The sequence below is a fragment of the Petaurus breviceps genome, unplaced genomic scaffold (genome assembly GCF_028583685.1).
Source record: "Petaurus breviceps papuanus isolate PSGF00001 unplaced genomic scaffold, PetGlider_PUasm1.0 101, whole genome shotgun sequence".
Lineage (NCBI taxonomy): Eukaryota > Metazoa > Chordata > Mammalia > Diprotodontia > Petauridae > Petaurus > Petaurus breviceps.
Genome location: NW_027185575.1, coordinates 7,274,021 through 7,300,428, shown reverse-complemented (window position 1 = coordinate 7,300,428; position 26,408 = coordinate 7,274,021). Strand labels below are relative to the sequence as shown.

General features: G+C 40.9%; 1 protein-coding gene across 2 annotated transcripts in view; it reads right to left on the bottom strand.

Moving 5' to 3' along the window:
• Positions 1–26,408, bottom strand: part of LOC138158698 (adhesion G-protein coupled receptor D1-like) — a 476,877-nt gene that overhangs the window by 77,865 nt on the left and 372,604 nt on the right. For both annotated transcript variants that reach the window (XM_069084871.1, XM_069084953.1), the window contains one exon: positions 17,877–17,943. In XM_069084871.1, coding sequence (XP_068940972.1) covers positions 17,877–17,943 — 67 coding nt within the window. The remainder of the gene's footprint in view (positions 1–17,876; positions 17,944–26,408) is intronic.

The following is a 26,408-nucleotide window of genomic DNA, read 5'->3' as shown; positions in this document are numbered from 1 at the left end:
AAGAAAGAAAGAAAGAAAGAAAGAAAGAAAGAAAGAAAGAAAGAAAGAAAGAAAGAAAGAAAGAAAGAAAGAAAGAAAGAACACTGAAGTACTCAACCCTTTCATGAAATTCCTCCCAACTCTAATCAACAAGCAATTCCTGGCACCATGTGTTATTGCTACCTAAATTTCTGGGTGAAATGGTTACAGTGGAGAAGGGCCCAGGCTGAGGATTATGGAACTTTTTGCCACACCAGGGGCTAGGGCAAGAAACACTGCCCATAGCACAGAGAGGTAACATGGAAAGTAAGCTATTATTTGAAATGGAAATATTTGGGTTCGAATTTTGACATATGCTAGCTGTAGTTCCTAGGCACCTCACTGATTCTCAATGTTCTCATCAGTAAAATTGAGATAATAATATTAGATCTCTCATAGGATTATTATGAGGTTCAAATGGTACACTATATGTAAATTGTTTTACCATCCTCCTTAAAATCCCATCTGAATGAAAGCTATCATTATTTTTCAGAGGAGCAAAATCCCAATGTCTTACATCTTATAGGGGTGGCCTGTTGGCCAGTATACAACTAACTTCAGAAAACTGTAATGTCCCATTCAAATCTTCCCACTGATGTGACTTTAAGTAAATCTCAACCATTCTGGGTCTCAGTTTCTTCATCTGTCAGAGGAGGGGGTTGAACTAGACAGATTCAGTGGGCCCTTCTGGCTCTAGATCTGTGATCCAATGAAGCCCAGAGAAGGGGCTGACATGCCCATAGAGACAGAGGATTACTGTGAGATTTGGGTCCAGAATTCAGAACTTCTGGCACCCAGATCATTGTTCTTTCCATAAACTGGGGAGACACACAAGATGGTTTCTGGGGTCTCATCCATTTTAAAATTGATTCAGCCTCTGGTAATATGCAAATGGCACTAATATAAAGTTAGAGTTAAAATGTGTGTTGTCATTAGTGGAAAGAACCATGGATTGGTATTTTAACCAAAAGCCTGGGTACTACTAGTGAATTCCTGTTCTGCTTACTAGCTATGTGACACTGGACAAGGTTCTGTCCTTTCTTAGGCAGGTTTCTTCACCTGTAAGGGAAAGGATTTAGATGAGCTGATTTCTTAGTTCCCTTCCATCTCAAACATTTTAATATCCCACATCAATATGTCTTTTTCTGCTTCCAAAATGTTGGATCCATGATCCTAAGAAACACCACTCAAAGGAAGTTAGGAGTTGTAATGGAAATGCAAACTTAAAGATCTTCCCTGCCCCTAGGCTAAAGTGCACCTGGAGCCTGGGGTGGGAGGCTTGTTTTTCAGTTGATACTTCTTGATTGGCCAGTGAGTCAATAAGGTTGTTACATTCTCTGAGCCAGGAGAAGGCTATATAAGCCCTGATGTGTAGCTTTGTTTCGGGACTCACTTTGAGAAGTGTTCTGTGATTTGATCTGAATTCTGGGAAGCCGTTGTTGAGAGTCCCCCGGCTTTGAAAAACCCAGATGTGGAAACCCAGATGTTGACTGGGTATGGATGTAATGGTTGGACAGTTTGGAAAGCTGTCTACTTGATCTGTTAATGTCTTGATAATTCTGTCTGTATATTTTGAAGTTTGGGGTGCTGACCTTTTTCCCCTGAACAAGGTAAACGATATATGTCTGACTGATTAAAGTAAGCTTGTTAACCCATTTTGAGTTGCTTTCCTTTAACAAAGCAGATCCAAGAACCTGTGTGAGCAGGCACCTTGGGGACACTGGGGTGCTTGCTGCTACAGGAGTATATCCAAAATGGAGGGCAGGCATCGGGGGAAGGAAGGGAGTTTAGCCTACTTGGGATAATCTCTCTTGAAGCCACAATTTCTGAACAATTAACAGGCTGGTTACAAAGGACTCTTATTTATTCATTAAAGCAGATGTGTGTCAAGGCCTTCACTTGGACGTAGCTTGTTCAGCATTTAGTTTATGTTAATGAAGACAAAATGTACTTAATTCTTATAATTTCTTTTCACTACTTTAGGCTGTTTGCCCACCCTATTTTCTGCTTCTTTCCAAAGCTGTGAAGTCTGATGATTGAGTATATTCTGTGCCCTTTTAACTTACTGCTGACTCCTCTAGGCCAACATCAAAAATAAGAATCTGAGATTGATCAGGGAATGGAAATCCCAGTGTGAGAATTCCTTCCACTAACTTAGATCTTAACTTGACACTAAGCAGATAAGCCCTAAGGAGTTATGTGAGGTACATAAAGGTGAAAAAACTGCCCAGGGGCACATAGCTAAGTGTCAGGAGAATTGAAAGGAGCTCTTCCTTACTCCAAGTTCAGGGTCCTATATATTCTACATCACTATGAGGAGGAGGAAAAAAGGAGATGAAGAGAGGTATCACAGGAGAGAAAAAGCAACAAAAGGAAGAAGAAATAAAGGCAGCCTACCTGAGTGGAAGAGTATTGGCTTTGCCATCAGAGACCATGATGCTGCTACATGATCTGTGTTACCCCGGGCAAGCTCTCTGGAACTCAGTTTCCTCATTTGTAAAATGAAGAACTAGATGATGTCTGAGGCCCCATTTATCTCTAAGTATATGCCACTATTATTCTAGGAATGGTAAACAGAAACCCAGCCTCAGTTTCAGGGGCACCTGGGTTCAAGTTTACACTCTAGCACATATTGGATATATGACACTGAATGGGTCCCTTAACTCCTCAGCATGGCCAGGCAACTCGCTAAGATTATAAATTGCTGAGAGTTTCTTCAGTGTTTGTTGTCAAAACAGATGAAATCATAGGTCTGGGAAAAGTGGATAAATTTAATTATACCTTTTCAGTGCTTTGAAGCCCAGTTGGGATTCATGTACATCAACACATACCCTCTGAGATATTCTCCCCAACTTGCACTGGCACTTACAGAGTATGGCTACAGCTCTGATGGGTTCCAGGGGATACTCTGTAGGTATCCATTTCCAATCTTATAGCTCACAAGTCCCCACCAATGCATTTTCTATTAATAGTCATGCCAGTTGTGACAACTGCATTCTATCAAAGGGATTTACTAAGGTGGCATAGTATGATTAATAGGTACAAAATATTTTTCACATAAACCCGGGTGCACTCTCATAAATACACACATCAGGGCACTGTGGGTGGCAGAGCCAAGATGGTGGATTAGAGGCAACCCAGCTAAATTCTTTCAACATTCCCCTCCAGACAACTTTAAAATAATGCCTGGATTCAATTTAGAGTGGCAGAACTGACAGAAAAATCAGGTTGAGACATTTTTCCAGGTTAAGAAAACTTAAGAGGCCAGCAAGTGAAATTTGTGAGACTGAAATAGAGGCCCATTCTGAGCCCACACACATAGTAGCAGCAACAGCAGCCACAGCAGCAATAGCAGCTTTGGGATCTCTCAACCCAGAGACAGTAAGGAGGTCAAACAACTGGTCAGAAAGAGATTATAGGAGACCCTTTGCTGGTAGCAGCTGGTACTGATCGACAATTCTATTGCTTATGGCAGAACTGGGTTGTAGTAGCAGAGAGGAGAGGAGCACTGGGGGTTGGTAACTAAGGAGAAAAGGCCCTGGTCACAGTTCCAATGCAAAGATGAGTGCTAGCATTTGTGGCTTCAGGGAACCAGGAGTCCTTCCTAGGTAAAAACCAGAGCATAGACCAGGAGAGCAGTGACCACGGTTCTCCCAAGATCATACTGCCTTGAAAGCACCAAAAATTTACAGACACTCAGACCTAAGTCTGAAAATAGCAACACACACACACAAACACACACACGCACACACACTGCAGCCTTGGACAGGGACTTCCCAGCAAAGTGAGCAAAGGCAAATTTTAAAATAAAATTCAAAATCAAGAAATAGGTTGGAAAATGAGCAAACAACAAAAAAAGAATTTGAACATAAAAAACTTTTATGGTGACAAGGAAGACCAAGATATAAACTCAAGACAACAATATAGAAACAACAACAACAAAAATAAAAGGGGGCGGCCAGGTGGCTCAGTGAGTAAGAGCACCAGCCCCACAGTTGGGAGACCTGAGATCGAATCCGGGCTCAGATACTTAGCACCACACCCAGAAATAACTGGCCGTGTAACCTTGAGCAAGTTACTTAACCTCAATTGCTTTAAAAAAAAATTTATATATATATATAAACAGCTTTGAAGAGATCCTCAAAGTAAAATGCTAATTGGAGCCAAAAAAAAAAATTCCTAGAAGTATTAAAGAGATGAGTGGTAGAGGAAAAATTTGGAAGAAATGAAAGTGATATAAGAAAACTACGAAAAGGAAATTAACAGCTTGGTAAAAGAGGCACAAAAAATATTGAAGAAAATAACATCTGATAAAGCAGAATAGGGGGAGCAGAATCCTGGAAGATGACAGGAGTCAGCACAGAAGCCTGGATGCCAGGACGTGGAGAGGCTCAGATGAGGCCTGATCAATGTGGTGGCAAGTTGACTCACCAACCACAAGGGCCACTGCCAGGCCTATCACTGCAGGGCTGGGAATGGACAGAGCTGGGTAAGAGTCAAATGCAGGGCCCCTGGCAGTGGCAGCAACTACTCCTGGGACTACCAACCCACAGCCTGGAAATTTAAAAAACCCTTTCTGGACTTCCAGGGACCAGGATGGCAGAGTGAACTTTGGCTGCTCCAATCACCCCCACCTCTGACCCTGAAAATGTAGTAATTATAACTTTAAACATTAAAGGCTTGGGAACCCTAGAAGAAGGGCGTGGCTAGGGCCCTGCCTCAAAATGGGTAAAAAGCAGATTGCAAAGACAAAGACTCTGGAGTCCTACTATTGTGAGAGGGAGGAACCAAATTCAGAGGGAGACAGTGTTGACTTCACACCCACATTTGAAGCCTCAACAGGGAACTGGTCTCAAGCACAGAAAGCATTCTTAGATGAGCTCAAAAAGAACTTTGAAAACCAAATTAGAGAGATAGAATATAAAATGAATACTTCTCTTAAAATCAAAATTGCAAAATTAGAAAATCATTACAATGAAGAAAACAACTCCTTAAAAAGAAAAATGTGGGGGCAGGGCCTGGCCCCGACAGTGATCCACCGCCCTCTCCTCACCCTCTCCCCTCATCTTCCTCTCCCACTGCTCACCCTTCCCCTTTGCCCCCTTCCTTGTCCCCTTTCCCTTCCCTCTCACCCTCCCCCTACCCCTCCCCATCCTTTATTCTTCCTCCATTCCCCAGCCTAGACAATGCTATGGTGGAGAAGGCCAAGGAGGCCACGGAGCCTGCAGAGACAGACAACATGGGGCTGTGCCAGGATATGTTCTCCAAAATGGCCATGTACCTGATGGGCGAGATGACAGCCACCAGTGAAGATTATAAACTTCTGGAAAATATGAACAAACTGCCTAGCTTGAAGTACCTAGAAATGAAAGATATTGCAATAAACGTAAGTAGAAACCTAAAGGACTTAAACCAGAAATATGCCGCCCTTCAGCCTTATCTAGATCAGATCACTTTAATTGAGGAGCAGGTAGCCGCTCTTGAGTAGGCAGCTTATGAATTGGATGCATATTCAGAGAAACTAGAAGCAAAGTACAAGAAGTTAGAAAGGCGATGAAAGAATTCTTTAACACAAAGACTTAAACTACAAGAATGTTTTATAAGAAATATGTGGGATGGGACTTTATCAATAGGCTTCAGTTCCCAAAAGGAAGTGGTGTTGCTGATCCAAGGAAAATCCCAGGCCCGCCTCTGGCTGGATGTGTAACTCTGGCCACCCCCGCTGTTTTCCTCAACCTGTACCCCTGAAACCTCATCTTAGCGTGTGCTTCCTTGTGTGCCCTGGACCAAGGCTAAGAAATCAGGATCAACCCTGTCTGGAGCAGACACAGACAAGAGGCTCTCGGCTCCCTGGCTCCTCCCTTGCCCCACCCCACTCATAACCTGTTCTTCAGCTTAAATAATAAATGCCAACATATGAAAAAAATTAAAAAAGAGAAATGTGTGATATGGAAAAGAAGCTTCAAAAACTAACTGAGGAAAATAATTTGCTAAAAACTAGACTCAACCAAATTGAAGCAAATAACTCTATGAGAAACCAAGAATCAGTCAAACAAAAAGCAGAATAGGCCAAATAGAAAAGAAGGTATAAAAATTCATTTAAGAAGACAACTCTTCAAAAAAATGACCAAATGGAAAAACAGGTACAAAGTCTCATTGAAGAAAATAATTCCTTAAACATTAGAATTGGGCATGTGGAAGCTAATGACTCCATGAGACATAACAAAACAATAAAACAAAGTCAAAAGAATGAAAAAATAGAAGAAAATGTGAAATATCTCATCAGGAAAACAACTGACCTGGAAAAGAGATTGAAGAGAGATTATTTAAGATATTTTGGACTAACTAAGTCATGATCAAAAAAAGAGCCTAGGAATATTTCAAAAAATTATCAGGGAAAACTGCTTTAATATCTTATATCCAGAGGGCAAAATAGAAAATTCAAAAAATTCACTGATTATCTCCTGAAAGAGATCTCAAAATGAAAACTCCCAGGAATATTATAGCCAAATTCCAGAGGTTCAAGGTCAAAGAGGAAATTCTTCAAGCAGTCAGAAAAAAAAATTCAAATAATACCTAGCCACAGTTAGGATCACACAAGATTTAGCAGCTTCTATGTTAAACTAGCAGAGGGCTTGGAACATGATACTCTGCAAAACAAAGGGGCTAGGATTCCAAGCAAAAATTACCTACCCAGCAAAACTGAATATAATTCATGGGGAGGGGAGAGGGGAGGATAGATATTTAATGAAATTAAGAACTTTCAAACATTGCTGTTGAAAAGACCAGAGATGAATACAAAATTTGATATTCAACCATGAGACTCAAGATTAGTATAAAAAGGTTAACATGAAAGAGAAATCATAAGAGACTCAATAAAATTAAACTGCTTACATTCCTATATGGGAAGATGACACATGCAACTCTTAGGAATTTTATCATTATTAGGGCAGTTAAAAGGAGTTTATATAGGTAGATGGTATGGATGTGAGTTAATTTTGTTGGAATGATCTAAAAAAATGAAGGCATGAGAAAGAAAAATCCAGTAGGAGAAGGAAGAAAGGAGAGGTGAAATGGGGAGATTTTTCTTCCATAAAAGAGAAGCACAAGAAAGAACTTTTTTAAAGTAAAGGTGGAAATGGGAAGATATCAGGAAATGCTTGAATCTCACATTGGAATTGGTTGAAAGAGAGAAGAATATGTATACACACTTGTGTATAGAAATGTAACTTAGTCAAGAGATATATAGGTGGGGAAGGGGACCAGAGAAAGTTGGGGAGATGATAATGGGACATGGATTAAGACAGGCAGCACTTAGAAGTAAAATAAGACTTTTAAGGAGGTACAAGATAAAAAGAAAAAAGAATAAATGGAAGAAAATGGGATTGAGAGGAATACATAGTTAGTAATCATCAGTTAATGTGAATAGATTGAGCTCACCCATAAAGCAGAAGCTGATAACCGAATGGATTAAAAATCAGAATCCAACAATATGTTGTTTACAAAAGATACACTTGAAACAGAAAGACACACACAAAGTTAAAATAAAGGAATGTAACAGAGTCTATTATGCTTCAGCTGAAGTAAAAAGAACAGAAGTAGCAATAATGATCTTAGACAAAGCAAAAATAGACCTAATTAAAAGGGATAATCAGGGAAACTACATTTTTGCTAAAAGGTACCATAGACAATGAAGTAATTACAAAAAAATTTGATGCAAGTTTCTCTGATAAAGACCTCATTTCTCAAATATATGAGTATAGAACTTAGTTAAATTTATAAATTTATAAAAATAAATAATTGCCCAATTGATAAATGGTCACAGTTTTCCAAAGAAGAAATCATATGGAAAAAATGTTCAAAATCACTATTGATTAGAGAAAGGCAAATTAAAACTCTGAAGTATGATCTTACATCTATCATAAGTGGCAAATGCTGCAGGAGAAGAGGGAAAAAATAGGTACACTAATGAATTGTTGGTGGTATAATGAACTGGTCCAATCATTCTGGAGAACAGTTTGGAACTAAACCCAAAGGGCTATAAAACCATGCATGCCCTTTGATCCAGCAATACAATTACTAGGTCTGTATCCCAAAAAGATAAGAGAAAAAGGAAAGGGACATACATGTGGAAAATATTTATGACAACTTTTTGTGTGTGTGTGGTGGTAAAAAAACTGGAAAATGCGAAGATGCCCATCAAACGAGAAATGGATAACTCAATTATGGCATATGATCATGATGGAATACTATTGTGCTATAAGAAATGGTGAGAGTGGTGGTTTCAGGAAAACAGGGCAAAACCTATATGAACTGATGCAAAGTGAAGTGAGAACTTGGAGATCATTGTGCACAGTAACAACAATGCCATAATGATGATCAACTGTGAAAGACTTATCTACTCTAATCAATACAATGATCCAAGATGATTCCAAAAGACTCATGCTGAAAAAATGTTATCCATCTCCAGAGAGAAAACTAATGAACTCTGAATGCAAATTGAAGTATAATTTTCTCACTTGCTTTATTTTTTTTGCTTTTATAAAAATATGGCTAATATGAAAATGTTTTACATTACTTCACATGTATAATTGATATCATATCATTTGCCTTCTCAGTGAGTGGGAGAGGGTATGGGAGGGAGGAAGAAAATTTGGAACTCAAAATTTAAAAAGAAAAGAATGCCAAAACTAAACAAATAATAAATATGAAAAACAAAAAAGAGAAAGCTTGGTATAGTGGAGAAAAGTCAGTGAAATTAGAGTTAAGAGACTGGACATAAATATAGCCTCTGACATTTACTAGTCACTTAACACCTCTAAGCCTCTATTTTCTTTCTTATAAAATGATAGTCATAATAAATACTTTACAAGGTAGTTTTGAGCTTCAGATTCTAACTCTAGTACTTATTGTCTACATGACCTTGGACAAGTAACTTAATCTCACTGGGTCTCAGTTTCTTCATCTATAAAAGCAAAGGAATGTATTGTGTGACTTCTAAAGTCCCTTAAGTGACAAATCTGTGATTTACTAGCTTTCGAGAAAAAGGACATATTTTATAAAGTACTTTGTAAATCCTAAAGTGTTCAATAAATGTCACTCATCAACCCACCCTTATCTTTCCTGCTTTCCTGCCTCTATGCATTCACTCAAACAATCCCCCAAGCTTGGGATGCCCTCCCTCTGCATCTCTTCCTTTTGAAATCCTCATCATTCAAGGTTCAGTTCAGAGGCCATTGCTTCCACAAAGACTTCCCTTATCTCCACAACTGAAAGTGATCTTTCCTCCAGTCTTCTCATATTACATTTTTTGATGCCTGTATTTCACCCCTATCATACTATCTCTATGATGTTGATTTGAGCACACACCATTTATAGCTCAAGTTGGCGGTTAGCTTCTTGAAAGTCATGGTTGCTTCTTTTTCACTCTTTTATTCCCAGCTTCAAGCACAGGGCTTTGCAATGGAAAATACTTAAGAAATGTTTATCAAAACAAATGGAATTTAACTGAACAGGAATGGAATGAAACAGAATGGAACTGAAAGGAATAGAATGGAATGGAACCAAAAAGAATGGAATAGAGTGGAATGGGATGGGATAAGATGGGATGGGATGGAATGGAAAAGGGTAGAATAGAACAGAATGGAATGGGACAGAATGGAGTAAAATGGAATGACATCATTTAACCTCTCTCATCTTCAGTTTCCCTATCTAAAATGTGGATGATAATAGCACCTAATGTGAAGATCAAATGAAATAATGTATGAAAAGTGTTTGCCAACTTTAAAGCACTATATAAAATGTTGGTTATTAGCTAAGGAATCCATTCATTGGACAAGATCAAAAAAATTCAAGGATCTTGGATTTGAATTCCAATACCCCAAAGTTAACTAGCAGTGTGATCAGAAACCTAAGAGGAAAAAAAATGAGCTGAGAGGGGCCTGGGGCTTGTCTGAACTGTATGAAGTCTTTTAATTTACAAAGGGGGTGATTTGCTTGGAAAAAACTGAATTTCCATCAAATAGCACCAAAGGAGGTCCAATTTAGGAAGGGAATTTATGTTGCTTCACTGCAGGTCTTGTTTTGTGGTTTCTTAATGAGTTTTCAGGGAAGGTAAGCAGTTGGTCACACAGGCCAGTTGGTTCTGGACTCTCCTACAGTCAAGATGCTGTTAGCATTATTCAGAAGATGTTTGACTAAGAGCATGGTGGAAAGGACCATGGATCCGTTATCATGCCAGCTGCTTCTGGAGCACTCCTGAAATATTAAAAGCCTAGACTTCTCCAGGATATCATGGCTCCCTGAAAACTAAAGGTGTTTACCTATTTTTTCCACCCTTGAGGTCCTTGGGTGTCTCCAATCCGCTGGTGCCATAAAAACAGATTACATTTATATAGGACTTTAAGGATTGCTAAACACATTACAGATATTATCTCATTTGAGCCTCAGAGCATCCCAATGTATTATCTCCATTTTACAGTTAAGGAGATTGAGATTCTGCAAAGCTATGTGATTTACATAGGGTCACACAGTTAATCAACCAATAATCTTTTTTTTTTTTGAGACTGAGTCTTCTCACCCAGGCTAGAAATGCAGTGATTACTATTCATCCAAATTCCCTGCTGATTGGCACAGAATATTTGACCTATTCTGTTCCCGATCTAGGCCAAGGTAGCCTGATGGCCCCTCAGTTCTGGGGAATTCAGATTTAGTACCAGGTACTAGCTTTACTATGGACACCAAACAACTTCAACCCTATTGCACCTCAGAACTCTGGACTTCAGGTTACCTATCAGCCTCTGCCTGCCCCCCACAGCAGGGATTCCAGGCATGTACCACCATGCCCAGTCAACCAATAAGCATTTATCAGGCTCTTGATGTGTACCAAACCACATGCTAATCACTGGGAAGGTAAAACCAAAAATGAAGCAGTGTCTGACCTCAAAAAAAATCTGTATTCTACAGGATACAAATTGGCACAGAGCCTTTAATCATTTTTTCAATCACTCATTCATTCATTTAAGGTTATTTCAAGAGGAGGTGATACCATATGGGTATCACAGGCAGACTTGGAGTCAGGAAGACCTGAATTTGATTCCTGTCTTAGGATACTTATTAGCTATGTGAGGTAACCCTGGGCAAGTCACCTTACCTTCTCTCAGCCTCAGTTACCTTCTCTGTAAAATGAGGATAAAATAGTATCTATTTAACAGGGTTGTTGTGAAGATTAATTATAATAACATTTATTAAAGTGATTTGCAAAACTTAAAGCACTATATACATGTTAGCTATTGTTATTAGTATTATTATTATTATAGTATAGCTGTTATTATTTACTCATTATCATATTAGAAAGGGCTTCATGTAAGGAATTAATGTTTGAACTATGCTTTTAGAGAAACCCTGGGTTTTAAGAGGAGGGAGGTGAAGAGGGAGTGGAAGCATTCCAGGCATCTGGGACAGTCTAGGCAAAGACCTAGAGATGGGAAAATGAAATATTGTGCCTGAGGAACAGTACAATTCTAATGCGCTCTTCTTGCCTCCAATGTCGATGCTAGAGACATAAGGAATAAAGTAACAGAAGGAAATAAGGATGGAAATTTTCCTGATAACTCCATTACTGGGAGTGGTATCTGCACTCATGTGGAGCTAGGTGGTACCATGGATAGAGTGTCCTGCCTGGAGTCAGGCAGACCTGAGTTCAAATGTGATCTCCAACACTAGTTTGTATGACCCTGGGCAAGTCACTTAATCCTGGTTTCCTCAGTTTCCTCATCTGTAAAATGAGCTGCAGAAGGAAATGGCAAACCACTTAAGTTTCTCTGCCAAGAAGACCCCAAATGAGGTCAATAAGAGTCAGACACCAGACTGAATGACAACAACACCTGCATTAATACCAAGAAGACTTTTTTCCTGTCCCTTCACTCTCCACAGCTCTCTTAGATCCTGAGTCCTCTTAGGAGAAGTAATGAGGTTCTAAAGCTGGTGAGCACAATGAGTAAAAGGTTTCCTTCAACATTTATTCAACCAGAGCATGAAGAGGTAGGGAGGAAAAATCCCACGTCTCCGAATGACAGTCCTGAACCAATTTCAAAGGAATGCACATGGCATCTGTGGATCTTGCTTTGAAAAATACTAATTCTGATTCAGGCTGTCTCCAAAGATGATAAGTTTGGGAAGACCATTTCTACCACCACCTCCTGCTCCGGCACATGCACTCAGTGTCCAAAGGCTGGACTTCCAGGTGTACAGAAGTCTTTCCATTTAACAGCTGAAACCTAAATGGGAAGCAGGGCTTCCAGGGATGAGACAGTGGTGCAATGGAAAGATCATGGGCCCTGGAGCCTGAAGACTAGGCTTTAAATCCCTCCTCATGTGTATGACTTAGCACAAGCCCTTTAATCTCCATGGGCCTCAGTTCCCTGATCTGCAAAATAGGAGAGGCATAGATGACCTTTAGGGCAGCTAGGTAGTAGAGTGGATAGAGTGTCAGGCTTGGAGAGAGGAAGACTTGAGTTCAAATATGACCTCAGACACTGACTAGCTGTGTGACCCTGTGTAAGTCACTTAACCCTGGTTGCCTCAGTTTCCTCATCTGTAAAATGAGCTGGAGAAGGAAGTGGCAAACCATTCCTGTATCTCTGCTAAGAAGACCCCAAATGGGGTCATGGAGAGTTAGACAAGACTGAAAACGACTGAACAAGAGGTAGCTTTTAAAGTCCCCCAGCTTAGAGGGAAGAGGGATATGTGTATGCATGTATATGTATGTATACATACATACAAAAACATACACACAAACACATGTATTAACAGAGGTAGAGTATCACAGTGAGATCAGAGGATATCTGGCTGATAGATCTGGAGTCATGTGATGACCTGGGTTCAAATCCTGCAGGGAGTGACCTGGATAAGTCACTTCCTTCTCTGGTCTTTTGTTTCCACATAAGAGGAGGTTGCTCTCAATGGCCTCTAAATTCCCTTCTCTTCTAAGTGTATGATCCATGATATAGACCCTGAGCAAGGATGCTTAGAAGAGCTCCCCTGCCCAGGGATGAGGAGCAGAGAAGGTACCAGCCCCAGTGAAGGAGGCTCAGCTAAGGACTGGAACGGTGTGTCAAGGGAAGTGTCAGAGCTGTGTATCTCAGAAGGAAAACACTCATTTTAATTAGAGGGCTCCAGTTCTAAAAATGTGGAGTATAGAAAAGAGAGGCTTCGGTAGAACAATGGGCATGTTTAATCAGCCTCATTCCAGACAATGCTTTCTTTAAAGGCTTAATCTGCAGCAAATTGGGCTTCTCAAGTAGGGGAGGCTAGATTTCTCCCAGTTTAGCAATTCAGCTGAAAAAACATTGTATCCTGAAGCTATAAAAATGTTTAAAGCTTTCTCTTAAACAGTCTCAGTGATGTTTTCCCTTTCATGCTATCAGCCCCAACTCAGCAGAAGAGTTGTGACTTTCCAAAGAGCACTTCATCTAATTCTTTCGGTTTTATTTTAAGGCGGGGCGTGGGGAGGAGAAAGAAGAAGAGAAATGGGAGAAAAAGAATTCCTGGATTTAAAGAGAGGAACCCGGGCTCCTTGGAGGCACCAGAATGATGGACTTAGAGTTGGAATTAGCTGATCCCAGGGATCAGCTAATGTGACTCCCTCATTTTATCACAGGGGAAACTGAAGCCAGAGAGCTAAAACAATTTGCCTGTGGTCACAAGAGAAGGGAGCTGCCCAACTAAGATTCGAACCCAGCCCCTCTCACTCCCAATTCAGTACTATAGATTAGTGAGTACAGGCTCAGCCTTCTGCTCACCATCTTTTTCTGTTTCCCACTCCCTTCAAACTGCAGTCTCAAGGACACTGAGAATCCTAGGTTTATTAGCCCAGCAATGGGAGGGCAGAGATCAGTCAGATCATGCCCACTGGACATCACACGTGCCTCCATTCACTCATTCAGCAAATACGGAATGAGTCCTACTCTAGGAGAGTCTTTGTGCTCTAATTTGGGTGGGTGGGTGTGCTAGTGTGAACTCTCAAATCTATAGAGGTGGCTGTAGAATGCAAATCCTGACCTTGAGGCCATGGGTAAATAACAGAATGGTTTTTCCCTAAAGATTCTATTTTCCAGAATGCTGAATTGGTATCCATATCACTCATCCACATACACATATACCCAGAGACATCATAGCAATTACTGTTGTTGAGTCTTTTCAGAGACTCCATGACCCCATTTGAGGTTTTCTTGGCAGAGATACTGGAGTGGTTTGCCATTTCCTTCTCCAGCTTATTTTACAGCTGAGGAAACTGAAGTAAACAGGGTTAAGTGACTTGCCCAAGGTCACACAGCTAGTAAGTGTCTGAGGTTAGATTTGATTTCATGAAGATGAGTCTTCCTGCCTCCAGGCTCAGTGCTCTATCCACTAGCTTCCCCATTCCTTCTCCAGGTCATTTTACAGAGGAAGACACTGAGGCAAACAGGATTAGGTGACTTGCCCAGGATCACATAGATAGTGCTGAAGCTAGATATAAAACGGGAAGATGAATCTTCCAGTCTCCAAGCCCATGGTTCTATCCTCTATGACACCTAGTTGCCCTATTTTTTTTAATTAAAAAAGTTTTTATTAATGAAAACCTAAACATTCAGGTTCAAATTGGTTCTTTATTTACATGTTTCCTGGAAAGATAAAAAAGCTAGAATATGCCCCCCAAGAACCACTGTCCCCTCAATGGCCTTCTTTGCCTTGTAGATGCTAACACTGATGAACTATAAGCCCTATAAAGTAGGGTATATAAGCCACTCCTCTTGGCCTCATTTCTATAACTAAATGTCCCCCTGGACAAAGTCAGGAGAGTAAGGACAGAGCTATGGGGTCAGTCATATGTGGGACACTCTGCTAGAATTCTGTCTAGTAATCATGCCTTGCAGCTGGGTCCCACCAGTGAAGACACTTTCTATATTTATCTAATGGCACTTGAGCTTGGCTCAGTGTCATTCTTTGATGTCCAACAGTGTTTATGATGTACCAGATATTTACTAAGTTTGGAGCATTGCCTGGAGCAAATTGGTTATAGTGTCTGACTGGTAGTCACATGGCCAGTAGTGTCTGGGAGAGGATTTGACAATACCCCCTTTGAAGGGTTACCCTCTAGTACCCATGACAGGCTGCCTATAGCACCAAGTTACTAAACAAGTCATGGTTCTGTATCATTTGTTATCAGTAAAGAGAAATCCAATTAAATCATAAGTCAAGACAAAAAAAATTCAAGTCTCATTTAGAGGTAGTGGTTTAGAGTCAGGAAGATGGATTAAAATACTGCTTCTGACATTGGTTTTCTAAGTTGCAGTTTATATCTAAACTGTACCAGCCATCCAAACTCTCCCTATGGGATTTCAGGCAAGACATTCCCTCCCAATCTCCTCTTCCCTAAAATGAGGGATTTGGATCCCACCAATAGAAATACACTGTTATGCCCACCAATCCCACCAATATTGGATCCCACCAATAGAAATACATTCCAAGAAAGTCTTAGATAGACAGAAAGTAAGAACCCACATGAGCCAAAATATTCATAGCAGCACTGGAAAAAGAATAGAGGTAGGAGTCATCATCAGGGGGAATAGGTGAACAATCTGTGGCATATAAATGTGATGGAATACTGTGTAGTAAGAGATTATGAATATGAAAAAGTAAAGAAAGATGAGAAGATTTTCATGAATTGATACAGAGTGGACAGAACCAAGACAATATACATAATGACTGCAATCACATCAAAAATAAAGGACTAAAAGGAAGTTGAACTCCATGATTGCAAAGACCCCCAGATATATGCTATCTGACCCATGGGTTTGTCATCTACCCTTAGGACTTCTGGACCTTTCCATCTACCCTCCAGCTGTATTTTCTTTTTTACCTGCTGTTTCCTCTAAATAGCCTATAAGCACTCTGATAACAGGGACTGTCATTTTTTTTTAATTTTCTATTTGTATCCCCAGTTAGTACTTAATAAATGCTTTTTCCTATTTTTTTCTTTCATTCATTCATTGACTGATCTTGGTCCCAGAGAACAGATAATGAAATATACCTCCCTCCTCTAGGCAGAGAGGTGAGGATCTCTGGAGACAAAATGTTGAACACAGAGTCAGATAGAGTTACTACACTAGTAATTTATGCTTAATTGCTTTTCTTTGCTAGAAGGGAAGATTCCATTTTAAGGGTTGTGAATATCTAGAAATGATTGCAATGTGAAAATCAAAAAGCATTAATATCATTTTTATAAATGAAGGTTTTAGACTAGGGGCAGTTAGTGCTGGGCTTGGAGTCAGGAAGACTCATCTTCCTGAGTTCAAAATCTGACCTCAGACCTTACTAGATGTGTCACTTGGGCAAGTCACTTGACTCTGACTCAGTTTCATCATCTGTTTTACCTGAATTACCTGAAGGAGGAAATGGCAAACCACTCCAAAATCTTTGCCAAGAAAACCCCAAACAGGATCACAAAGAGGCAGATAACAACTGAAAAACGGAGAAACAATAACTATTGGACTATGTAGATGAGGCAGTATTATTATATCCTCAGACACTCTGTAACTCTAGGAAGTCACTTAATTAGACTGTGAGCTCCTTAAGGGCAAACATTGGGTCTCTTCCCTCTTTTTGTATCCCCAGCACCACAGTGTCTGGCACACAGTAGGTGCTTAATAAAAGCTTATTGACCAATTGACTCTTTCATCTTTTGTTTCTTCTGTAAAATGAAGAGGTTGGACTTAATGATCTCTGAGATGCTTCCCATCTCCCATGATCTCTAAAGCTGCTTTCCAACTATGTATATGACTTTATGATTATACCTACATAGCAAGTGCTTAATAGATACTTTGTCTATCTAAACGTTTTGATCTCTGAAGTGCCCACCAGAAATTATACACCAAAGCCCCCTTAAACCTACTAGAAGGGACCCCTACTAGGTTCCTTGGAAACCACCTAATAGGCCCCAATAGTAAAGAAATGTTTCACCTGTGTTGCTAGAAACATGCCACAGATTCCCATGGATTCAGGTCTGTTTTGCTTCAATAGGAATAATACTAAGAAAGCTTTGCTTCAATAAGAATAATACTGAGAAGGCTTCGCTTCAATAGAAACAAAGCTAAAGGCACTGCACCCCCTTAGAAACATATTCTGTTGCTAGCAACCACATTTTCTATAAAATTATGTCTAACAGAAAGCTCGCTACTGTCTTTCCCTCTGAGAGGCAGTCATCGGCCAGTTAACAAACACTCCCATCAAATTACAATTGATTTTGCTGTCTTGCTCTCTCGGTTACCCATTACAATCTTCACTTTGCAGTTGAGGAAACTAAGAGCAAGAAAAGTTATGAGTTGCCAAGGGTCTTATAGCTAGTCAGCATCTGATCCTGGATTTGAAGCCAGGTCTCCTGGCTCCAAGTCCACAATTCTAGCCATTAAACCTCACTGTCTTTTAAAGATGGCAACACTAATGCATTCAAGGAGTTTATTCTCTCATGGAGGAATGATGACCAACAATACATAAGTAGAATATAATATAAGGTGCAATTTGTAGATCCAGATTTCCTACACTAAGAAATATTGGTGGAAAAGGGACACCTATTAGCTAGAGAGATTAAAAAAAGGTTTACAGAGAAAGGAGGACCTTGGAGGAGAAGAAACTTTTAACAAGTGGATGGATTTGAGCCTGGATGCCCTGTCCTGCAAAAGTGTCCAGAGGTCATTCAAGAGGAAAAGTCACCTTCCAAAAAGTGCTTCAGCAACTCTCAGAGCAGATTCCCAGGAAAGGCATTACATAAAGCCAACAAATCACCAAATTCTGAATAAAGCATCCATTATCATCCTTACTTGTAAATTTCTCCATAGTTGTCCATGCTGGAAGATACAGAAATGATACAGATCACAAGTGGAGAACCTGTAAAAATTCAAAGCAGAAGAAAGTGGTTATTTTTTCAATTTTCATTTATTCAATCATTCATTCAACAAACATCTACTGACTGCCTACTACCTGTCTCCATAGAAGAAACAGAAGACTTCTAAATGTTCTTGCCTTCTAAATGTTCACAATCTGTCTTGGGGAGATAAGACACTCTAAAGAGCCAGACTCTGTGCTAAACACAGGGAAGATAAAGGCAAATACAATACAATACAGTACAGTACAATACAATACAGTACAGTATAATACAACATAATGAAATGAGCAGATCCTACCCTTATAAAATTTGCATTCTAATGGGAGAATTGACATATACACAGGTATAAATAATACACATACAAAGTGGAAACTAGGTACTCTTGGAGGCCATGGATTTTTAGCTAGGACATGCTAAAGGTCTCCCAACCAGAGATACCTGCTGGAGCTGAGCCTTGAAGGAAATCAGGGATTCTGCAAAGCAGAGGTGACAAAAGAAAGCAATCTAGGCAAGGGGGGCAGGTGGTGGGGTAGAAGCGTTGTATATAGTCAGGTGAAACCTCAGTCATTGGGAGGGAGAGAGGGGTTAAAGGGAAGAGGAAAAAAGGATCAAAGGTAACTTTTGGCAACCATGCTTTGAACCTCTCAAGACTGATATGTTTTAGTTAACCATGGGCATAGAATTAGTGACATCCTAACCCTCTCTCAAAATCAGGTTAACTGAATCACTTCTTTTTCCTTTCCTTTCTTTTTCTTTTTAATTTTCTTTTCTCTTTTCTCTTTTTTTTGGGACTGAGGATCCCTATCTTGCACAGGCTGAAAGTACAATGGTCACTCAAGGACCTGATCCCACTACTGATTGGCAAGGAAGCTTTGACCTGTTCCATTTCCAACCTGGGACAGTTTTCCCCTCCTTATGCATCCTGCTGGATCCCCCTGCTCTCACGGACTCATCTTGATGCCAAACACCACAGATATCCTCTGAACTTAACACTACTCCAGCTCAGAACTTCTAAGTTTGAGCAATCAACCAACTTCAGCTCCTTTGTTATTAGGAAATACAAATATGCCAACCATGCCCAGGTGGAATGACTTCCTAAAAAGCTGTTAGGACAGCAAGGTAGTGTAATGAACTGAGCCCTCACAGTTCAGGTTAGTTGGATAGGAGAAAGCATGAAGAGGAATAATGTGAGATATCTGGAAAGGGAAATGGGATCCATATAGTAGAGGGCTTTAAACTGAAGCATGAGGAGTTAGTATTTGATGGGGAACCTTGGAGAGCTTTAAGCAGGAGAGCAACATGGTCAGACCTGTATACCAGTCACTTCCTGTCTCTGAGCACCAATTTTCTAATGTAAAAAAATTGGGTATAACAGTAGAAATCCTCACCTCCCTCCCAGGCCTATTGTGAGGAAAATGCTTTGTACTCACAAATAACCCCATATATAAATGTGTCATCATTACTCTGACTTGAAATCTGGTTTCTACAGAGGAACAGACTAGGCTTATGGGAATTCTTGATATGACCCTGGTTCTTAACGGAAATGCAGAATCTTCTTCCTTCAAGCTGTTGCAATTTTTGAGTGACTGGAGCAGGGAGGAGGGGCTGATGCGGCCCCAGAGAGAAATTCGACTGGCTGAGGACGGGTAATGGATTTTATCACTTGGTTGAGTGCCTAAGATGACAGTTATTAGCTACAAGGCACTGGTTAGAAATTACTGCGATTTGGGTGTTTTGCTATTGTAGTTAGCCGATTTGTATAAACTCATATCACCTGCTGTTTCTCAGCTCCAGTTTGGGGTCTTGTGAATGTGTCTGTGTGGTTTTGTTTACAGAAAGGCCAGGGAGGCCTAAGAAACATGGTAGGCTCACAAGGAGGGCTTGCCATGGAATAATTGCACTTTTTCCCACAATAGGCCTGAAGTTTCCATTCTGGAACTTTCATGCACCCTTGGACCCCATCATCCACACTGCTCCTGGTTCTGCCTCTGGGGCCAAATAGAAGCAATTTAATCTCCCTTGCACGTGGAAGTCTTTTCAGTTTTGACCATCATTCTTCTTTGTTGTGATTGTTGTTCAGTCATTTCAATTGTGTCCAACTCCACATGACCCCATTTAGGTTTGTTGGGTTTTCTTGGCCAAGATTCTAGAGCAGTTTGCTATTTCCTTCTCCAGCTCATTTTACAGATGAGGAAACCAACACAAACAGGGTTAAATAACTTGCCCCAGGGTCATACAACTACTAAGTGTCAGAGACTGGATTTGAACTCAGGTCTTCCTAACTCCAAGCCCAGTGACCCTCTGTCCACTGCACCAACTAGCTGCCCCATCATTTTTCTTTATTCTGGGCTAAACAGTCCCAGATGCTTCAAAACATCCCAAAATGAGGCAACACCATGCTGATGACTGTCTTCTGGATGCTGTCCAGCTTTTCTCTGCCTTCACTAACCTGTGGTGCCTGAGACTGAACACTAAATTCCAGATGTGGTCAGACCAGAACAGAGGACAGAGGGATCACCACCATATTGCTGGGACTGCATCTCCCTTGCCAGCTGCCCAGCTCTTTTTGAATGCAGATCATTTTTAAACCTCAGTGCCTCACCTTGTATTCGGTACCTAGTAGGCGCTTAATAAATGCTTATACCAAGAGAATAGAGCCAAATGGAGGACAGGTGATAGGGTAGGGTATAGATTAGAGAGCAGAGAAGAGCAGGGAGGGATGACAAACACATTAGATAAGGGGGTCAGATCAGGAAAGATTTTGACTGGCTAGAAAAGGGAGTGGAATGTAATAAGATGGAATTTAATGGGGATAAATGTACCAGATAGAAAACCAGGCTCAAAGTCTTGGCCCCCCCCCCATATTTTACTATGTGACCTTGGGCAAGTCACTCAAATCCATATCGAAGGGTATTTTTCTGAAGCCTCATCCTTTTGACCTCTCTGTAGCCTTAGACACTTAGCTCACCCTCTTGTCCTTAATTCTCTCTTCTCTCTAGGTTTTCATGACACCAATGTCCACTGGATCTTTCCCAAATTGTCTAACCAGTGCTTCCCATCCTCCTTTGCTTGAGCTTCTCCCGGGTCATCCCTTCTCATTGTAGGTATACCCTAAGGCTCTGTCCTACACTCTCCTCTTTCGCCCTTCTATATACTTTCACTTGGTGATCTCTTTAGCTTCCATGGATTGAATATCATCACTATGCAAATAATTCTCCCATCTATTTATCTAGCCCTAACCTCTCCCTTGACTTCCAGTCTTGCATTTCCAACTACTTATCCAATATCTCAAACTATCCTATAGATACCCTAAACACAACATGTCCCAAACTGAACTCATTGTCTTCCTCCTCCAAACCTTCCCCTCTTCCTACCTTTCCTATTACTATCAGGGGCGTCACCATTCTCCCAGTCACCCACACTCACAAAATTTATGTCCTCCCCTATGTCTCACTCTTTCTCATCTCCCATATACAGTCAGTGTCAAGTCCCAAGGCACTAGGGATAGAAATACACTGACTGGAAGACTCCCCAGTTACAAGAAGCTTGCGTTCTAACAGAGGAGACAACAATTACTATACAAGTATATACAGACTACCTAAAATCCTTTGGAGGCAGGATGGCATCATGAAATTGGAATCAGGAAAACCTGGATCTAATTCATCCTCATATTTTTCTTAGCTATACAACCCTGGGCAAGACATAACCCATCTGGGATTGTTTCCTCGTCAATAAAATAAGGTTAGACTCAAAGATCTCCAAGGTCCAGTCCTACTTCTACAATCTTGAGATCCCTCCTTGAGGGATATTGGCATTCTCTTTTTATTTTGTTTGCCATGTGGCTTCAATATGTCTCGAGAGCTGATTCTCTTTGGTAATTGAAGCATGCTGTGGTTCACCAGCCTTACTGTCTGAGGTTCCAGTGGTAACTAGAGAGGGAAGAGATGAGGTTCTGGCCCCATCACTCATTGCAGCTTCAGGTCATGATCATGTGCTAAGACTGAGGGAAAATATGACCTGTCGGAGAGAAATAACCCTGAACAAATGTGTGTTTCACTTTGACTTCATTTTCCTAAAATCCACATGTCACCAAATAGGTGGCCATCCACCCCATGTCCCAGGGAAAGTGGTATACATCCAGAACATTCAGCTTGACTAGCTCTTCAAGCTTGCAAAGAAGAAAGCCAAATAGAGAATTTGCTGGCAAGGTAGGTGTTCGAATCAGTTATTGGCTTGCTGTGAACACACAGTCAACAGCCCTAAACACACAATTCTTCCCAATTGTTACAATAGAATATTTAAGGGTAGACTAAAAAAAAGGAAAATGCTCTCAAGTCAAAACTCTACTATTGTGATTCAGACGAGTTGCTCTCCTAATAGATTTTAGACATTTGGGGAAAGTAATTCTTTCAACCGGGGTAAGCCAGAAGGGAACGCTCAAAGTCTAATTGTATATTTTATAGATATTTGTTATCTAGAGTTATTTGCTAAGTGTTTGACTCTGGTATTGGACCTATGATTTCATTGGAGCTTCAGGAGGATATTACTTCTACCAGGATAGATAACTACCATCTCTGCAATTTGCAATAGCTAACATTTACATCATACTACAAGGTTTGCTTAAATACTACTTCTCCTATTCCCACCTCCTTATCATGTACATAGTATCTTCTGGGAAAGTCACTGATTTGATAAACCTAGAACTGCTTCTCTACCCAGCTCTTCTCCCAACTGCCAGCTCAACCTCTCTCTCGAGGCTAAAGCTGGCTCTCTTCTGATGCCAGAGCTCACATTGCTCATGGGTGTCTCCTGTCTTGGTTACTATTTTTTTCTGAGCCAGCTTCATGCTGAATATTATGTCTCCTAATCAGTAAGTAGGTCTGTTATAATAATCCATGGTCAATGGGAGGTGAAAGAAATCAACTCCCTACACTCCCACTGCCTACCATTAGAGGCATAAGATTGAAAGCAAAGATTGATTCCCTCTCACGAGTTGGGTTCCTCCTTTGTAGTTGGAAGAACCACCTAGTTTCCTGCTGCCAGAAATCAGACCTCTTTCAGTTGCTTCTACTGTCTGCTCAGAGAATTGGTCTCACTTTTTAAAAGACAACTAAGAGTGTGGTCAGTCCTTCTTAGGGAAGGACTCAGATGCCTTCTAATTCCATCAAGGAGAGTGTCTTCCTACCTCCTAAAGAGGTAACAAAAGTTCATCTTTTCACTTCCTTTATGAAACCACTCACTTTCTTTTTTTTTTTTTAAGCAATTGGGGTTAAGTAACTTACTCAAGGTTACACGGCCAGGTGTTTCTGGGTGGGTGCTAAGTGTCTGAGCCCGGGATTCGATCTCCAGGTCTTCTCAACACTGGAGCAGGTGCTCTTACTTGCTGTGCTACCTGGCCGCCCCAACCACTCACTTTCTATAATTTCATTAACTTGTTTGGGAGGGTGCATTAATTGATCGGCAGTTTTCTGATTAACTCAAAAAGACACACACACACACACACACACACACACACACACACACACACACACGCTCATGCAAGCAGGCATACACCATCACCCTCTCTTTACTTTCTTGAGAATGATGATAGAAGTCATTAAGTCTTATTACAATTTTTTCCTCTCCTGTCAATACACTGAATCCAGCTAAAATCCCCTTTTCTACAAGCTTTTCCCAATCCCCCTTAACACTAGGGCTTTCTCTTCATTGATAATCTCTGATGTATTCTTATATTTCTTCTTTGCCCATTGTCTCCCTCATTAGGATGTGAACTTTTTGAGAATAGGGACTATTTGTTGCCTTTCTTTTTACCCTATCACTTAGCAAAGTATGTGGCACACAGTAGGTGTGTTGTTGATTGACCAACAAAAAAGGAAGTAGCTGTAAGGCAAATATCCCAACTACTGAGAGTAAAGCATTTGGAGCTATAGTAGACTTTAGAAATCCCCTAACTCAAGAGCTCCCGATCTGTGTGCCATGGAACCCTCAGGGACCACCACGTGTGGAAAGGAATTCCATAGATCCATTTGTACACCAAGCATTGTCATAATGATCTTTTTACTTGGTACCCCCAAAATGTACAGCATGAATTACATAAACGCAAATTAAAGAAAAACTGATATAAAGAAAAATTTCCTAATAATTTGAGTTGTGTAGATATGGAATGGGATGCTTTTCGAGGTGCTGGGCTCTGCTCACTCAAGGTCTCAAAGCAGATCTGAAAGACTATTTGTCAAGGAAGTCATAGAAAGCTTCATGTGGTAAAAGAGATTCATGTTGAGGAAAGGGTCTGAGTGGACTTCTAACTCTGATATCCCAGGATTCTATCCATCTCTATCCAACACGAGAATTTGGAACAAGCCCAGGATAGATTCCCAGGCATTCTTCCTGGGTCTTTTATAATTACCTATGCCCAAGTCTCTGTTCAGTCCTAAACTGGGCATTTAATAAGGTAGTTCCTTTACCTAATAACTGAGGAGCTAGCTAAGGCCTTTGAGAAGGCTATTACTCTTGAAGATTTGTAAATTCCTAACCATTATTCAGGTCCTATCTCCAATCCACCTCCACTGTGAAAATATCCCTTCCCTCTCCCAACCACACCACTGCCTTCAACTATGCTCCATTGGGTGAGACCCTCCCTGAAATTTTCTGGAATTCCATATGTATCCCTCTTTTGAGTTTATACATTCTGTCTTGAAATTATATACATATGTGTGGGTGTGGGTGGGTGAGCATGTGTATATGTGTATCTGCTATCTTCTATTATAGAGTATAAGCTCCTTGAGGGCAGGATGAGGGCTTATTTACCTCTGTAGTTTCCACAGCACCCATAGATAGCATTGTATATTGTATATAAGGGGAAGGGGAAAAAAGAGAGGGGAGGGAGGGAAAGGGAAGAAAAGGGAATGGTAGTGGAGGGAAAGGAAGGCAAAAGAAAGGGAGGCAAGGGAAGGGAAGGAGTATCATAAGTCCTGAGTTCAAATCCTGCTTCAGTCACTACCTTGGCCTTGGGAAATTTACTTAACCTTTCTGTTCCCTTCTAAATCTATGATTCTAAGAAAGATAGTAGAGAACGTAGAAGGAAAGGGAGGGGAGGAGTACAGAATTGGGAGAGAAGAAAAGTTGAGCTTTTTCTTATGTTCACCTTGAAAGGACCACAGAGGTTATCTAGTCCAACTCCCTCATTTCACAGATGAATAAATTGAGTCCTGGAGAGGGCCAAGATCTTGCAGCTAATTAGTGGTAGGGTTTTTTTTCCAACTCAAAGCCAATGTTATGATCTAAAAGTTTGTCCACACATGCTACCAGTAAAGCCATGGCACTCATCTGAATGAATGGGGAAGAGTGATGATTATTTTCTTTGATTTTTCTGGAGTGACTGCCATAGTTCTGTTTGAGGGCCTAGACACAGTCAAAGGGATAAGAGACCAAGAAATCTAGGCCAAAAATTCTGTATCCCTCATGGCATATGTGAATAAATGCCATGGAGACTTAACTTAAAAAGGGAGACTTAACCAAACCTATCTTATTCAGAACAGTCACCTCCAATCATGCCTAGACTCCAACATAGGCAAAGCTGCGAAATTCCCAGCTCTGGGCCCAGAATGGAAATCTATGTTATGAAATAAAGCCATGGAGATGGGATTTCAATATGGGCAATGAGTCAGCTCACTGACTGCCTAGCAATTCCTTCCCACTCCTGAAATGAGGACTCCACAGCCCGAAAGAGGGGAACAAAGCATTCTGCTGTCTGGCTGCCAATCCCCTGGCTCAACAGTCACCCAGCAACCAAGGGACAAATGGGGAAGGAGGGAGAGGGGAGGGAGGAGCATCATCCTAAGAGGGCCTGAGAAGTAAGGCTTGGCTGAGGAGCCAAATTCCCCACCCCACCCCCACACCCCAGGACAGGCAGACTTCCAATTCCAAGGCTTGGCTGCACTTGTTATCCCTTAAGCAGATCATCAGATAACCAAAGTTTGCTCCCCAAAATGAGATTCTCTCAGCCCACGTGAAGGTGTTGCTGTAACTTGAACTAGGTTCTCTTGGGGTTTCCAGGACCAGCAACAGCTTTTCATCAGGCTGACTGGGCTTTTTCCCATAACAGGATTTCTGCAGTGTGATTCAGCTGTGCGAGTGTCTGTCTTCTTATAAGCAGACTCAGGGGGAGGCTGAAGGTTAAGGGCATCTAATCTGGTTTGAGGGAGCTCAGGATTACCTCAAAAGGAAAACTGATGCCTGATTAAGCTATGTATATATCTGCCTCTATTTGTCTCTTTCCTATGTATCTCCTCTGTGTGTCTTTCTCTCCCTTCTCTCTCTTTTTATCTCCTCTCCCTTCCCCTTCCTTTTCCTCCCCATCCTCCTCCCTGCCCTCCTCTTCGTCCTCCTCCTCCTCCTCCTCATTCTCCTCCTCATCCTCTTTCTTCTTCTTCTTCTTCTTCTTCTTCTTCTTCTTCTTCTTCTTCTT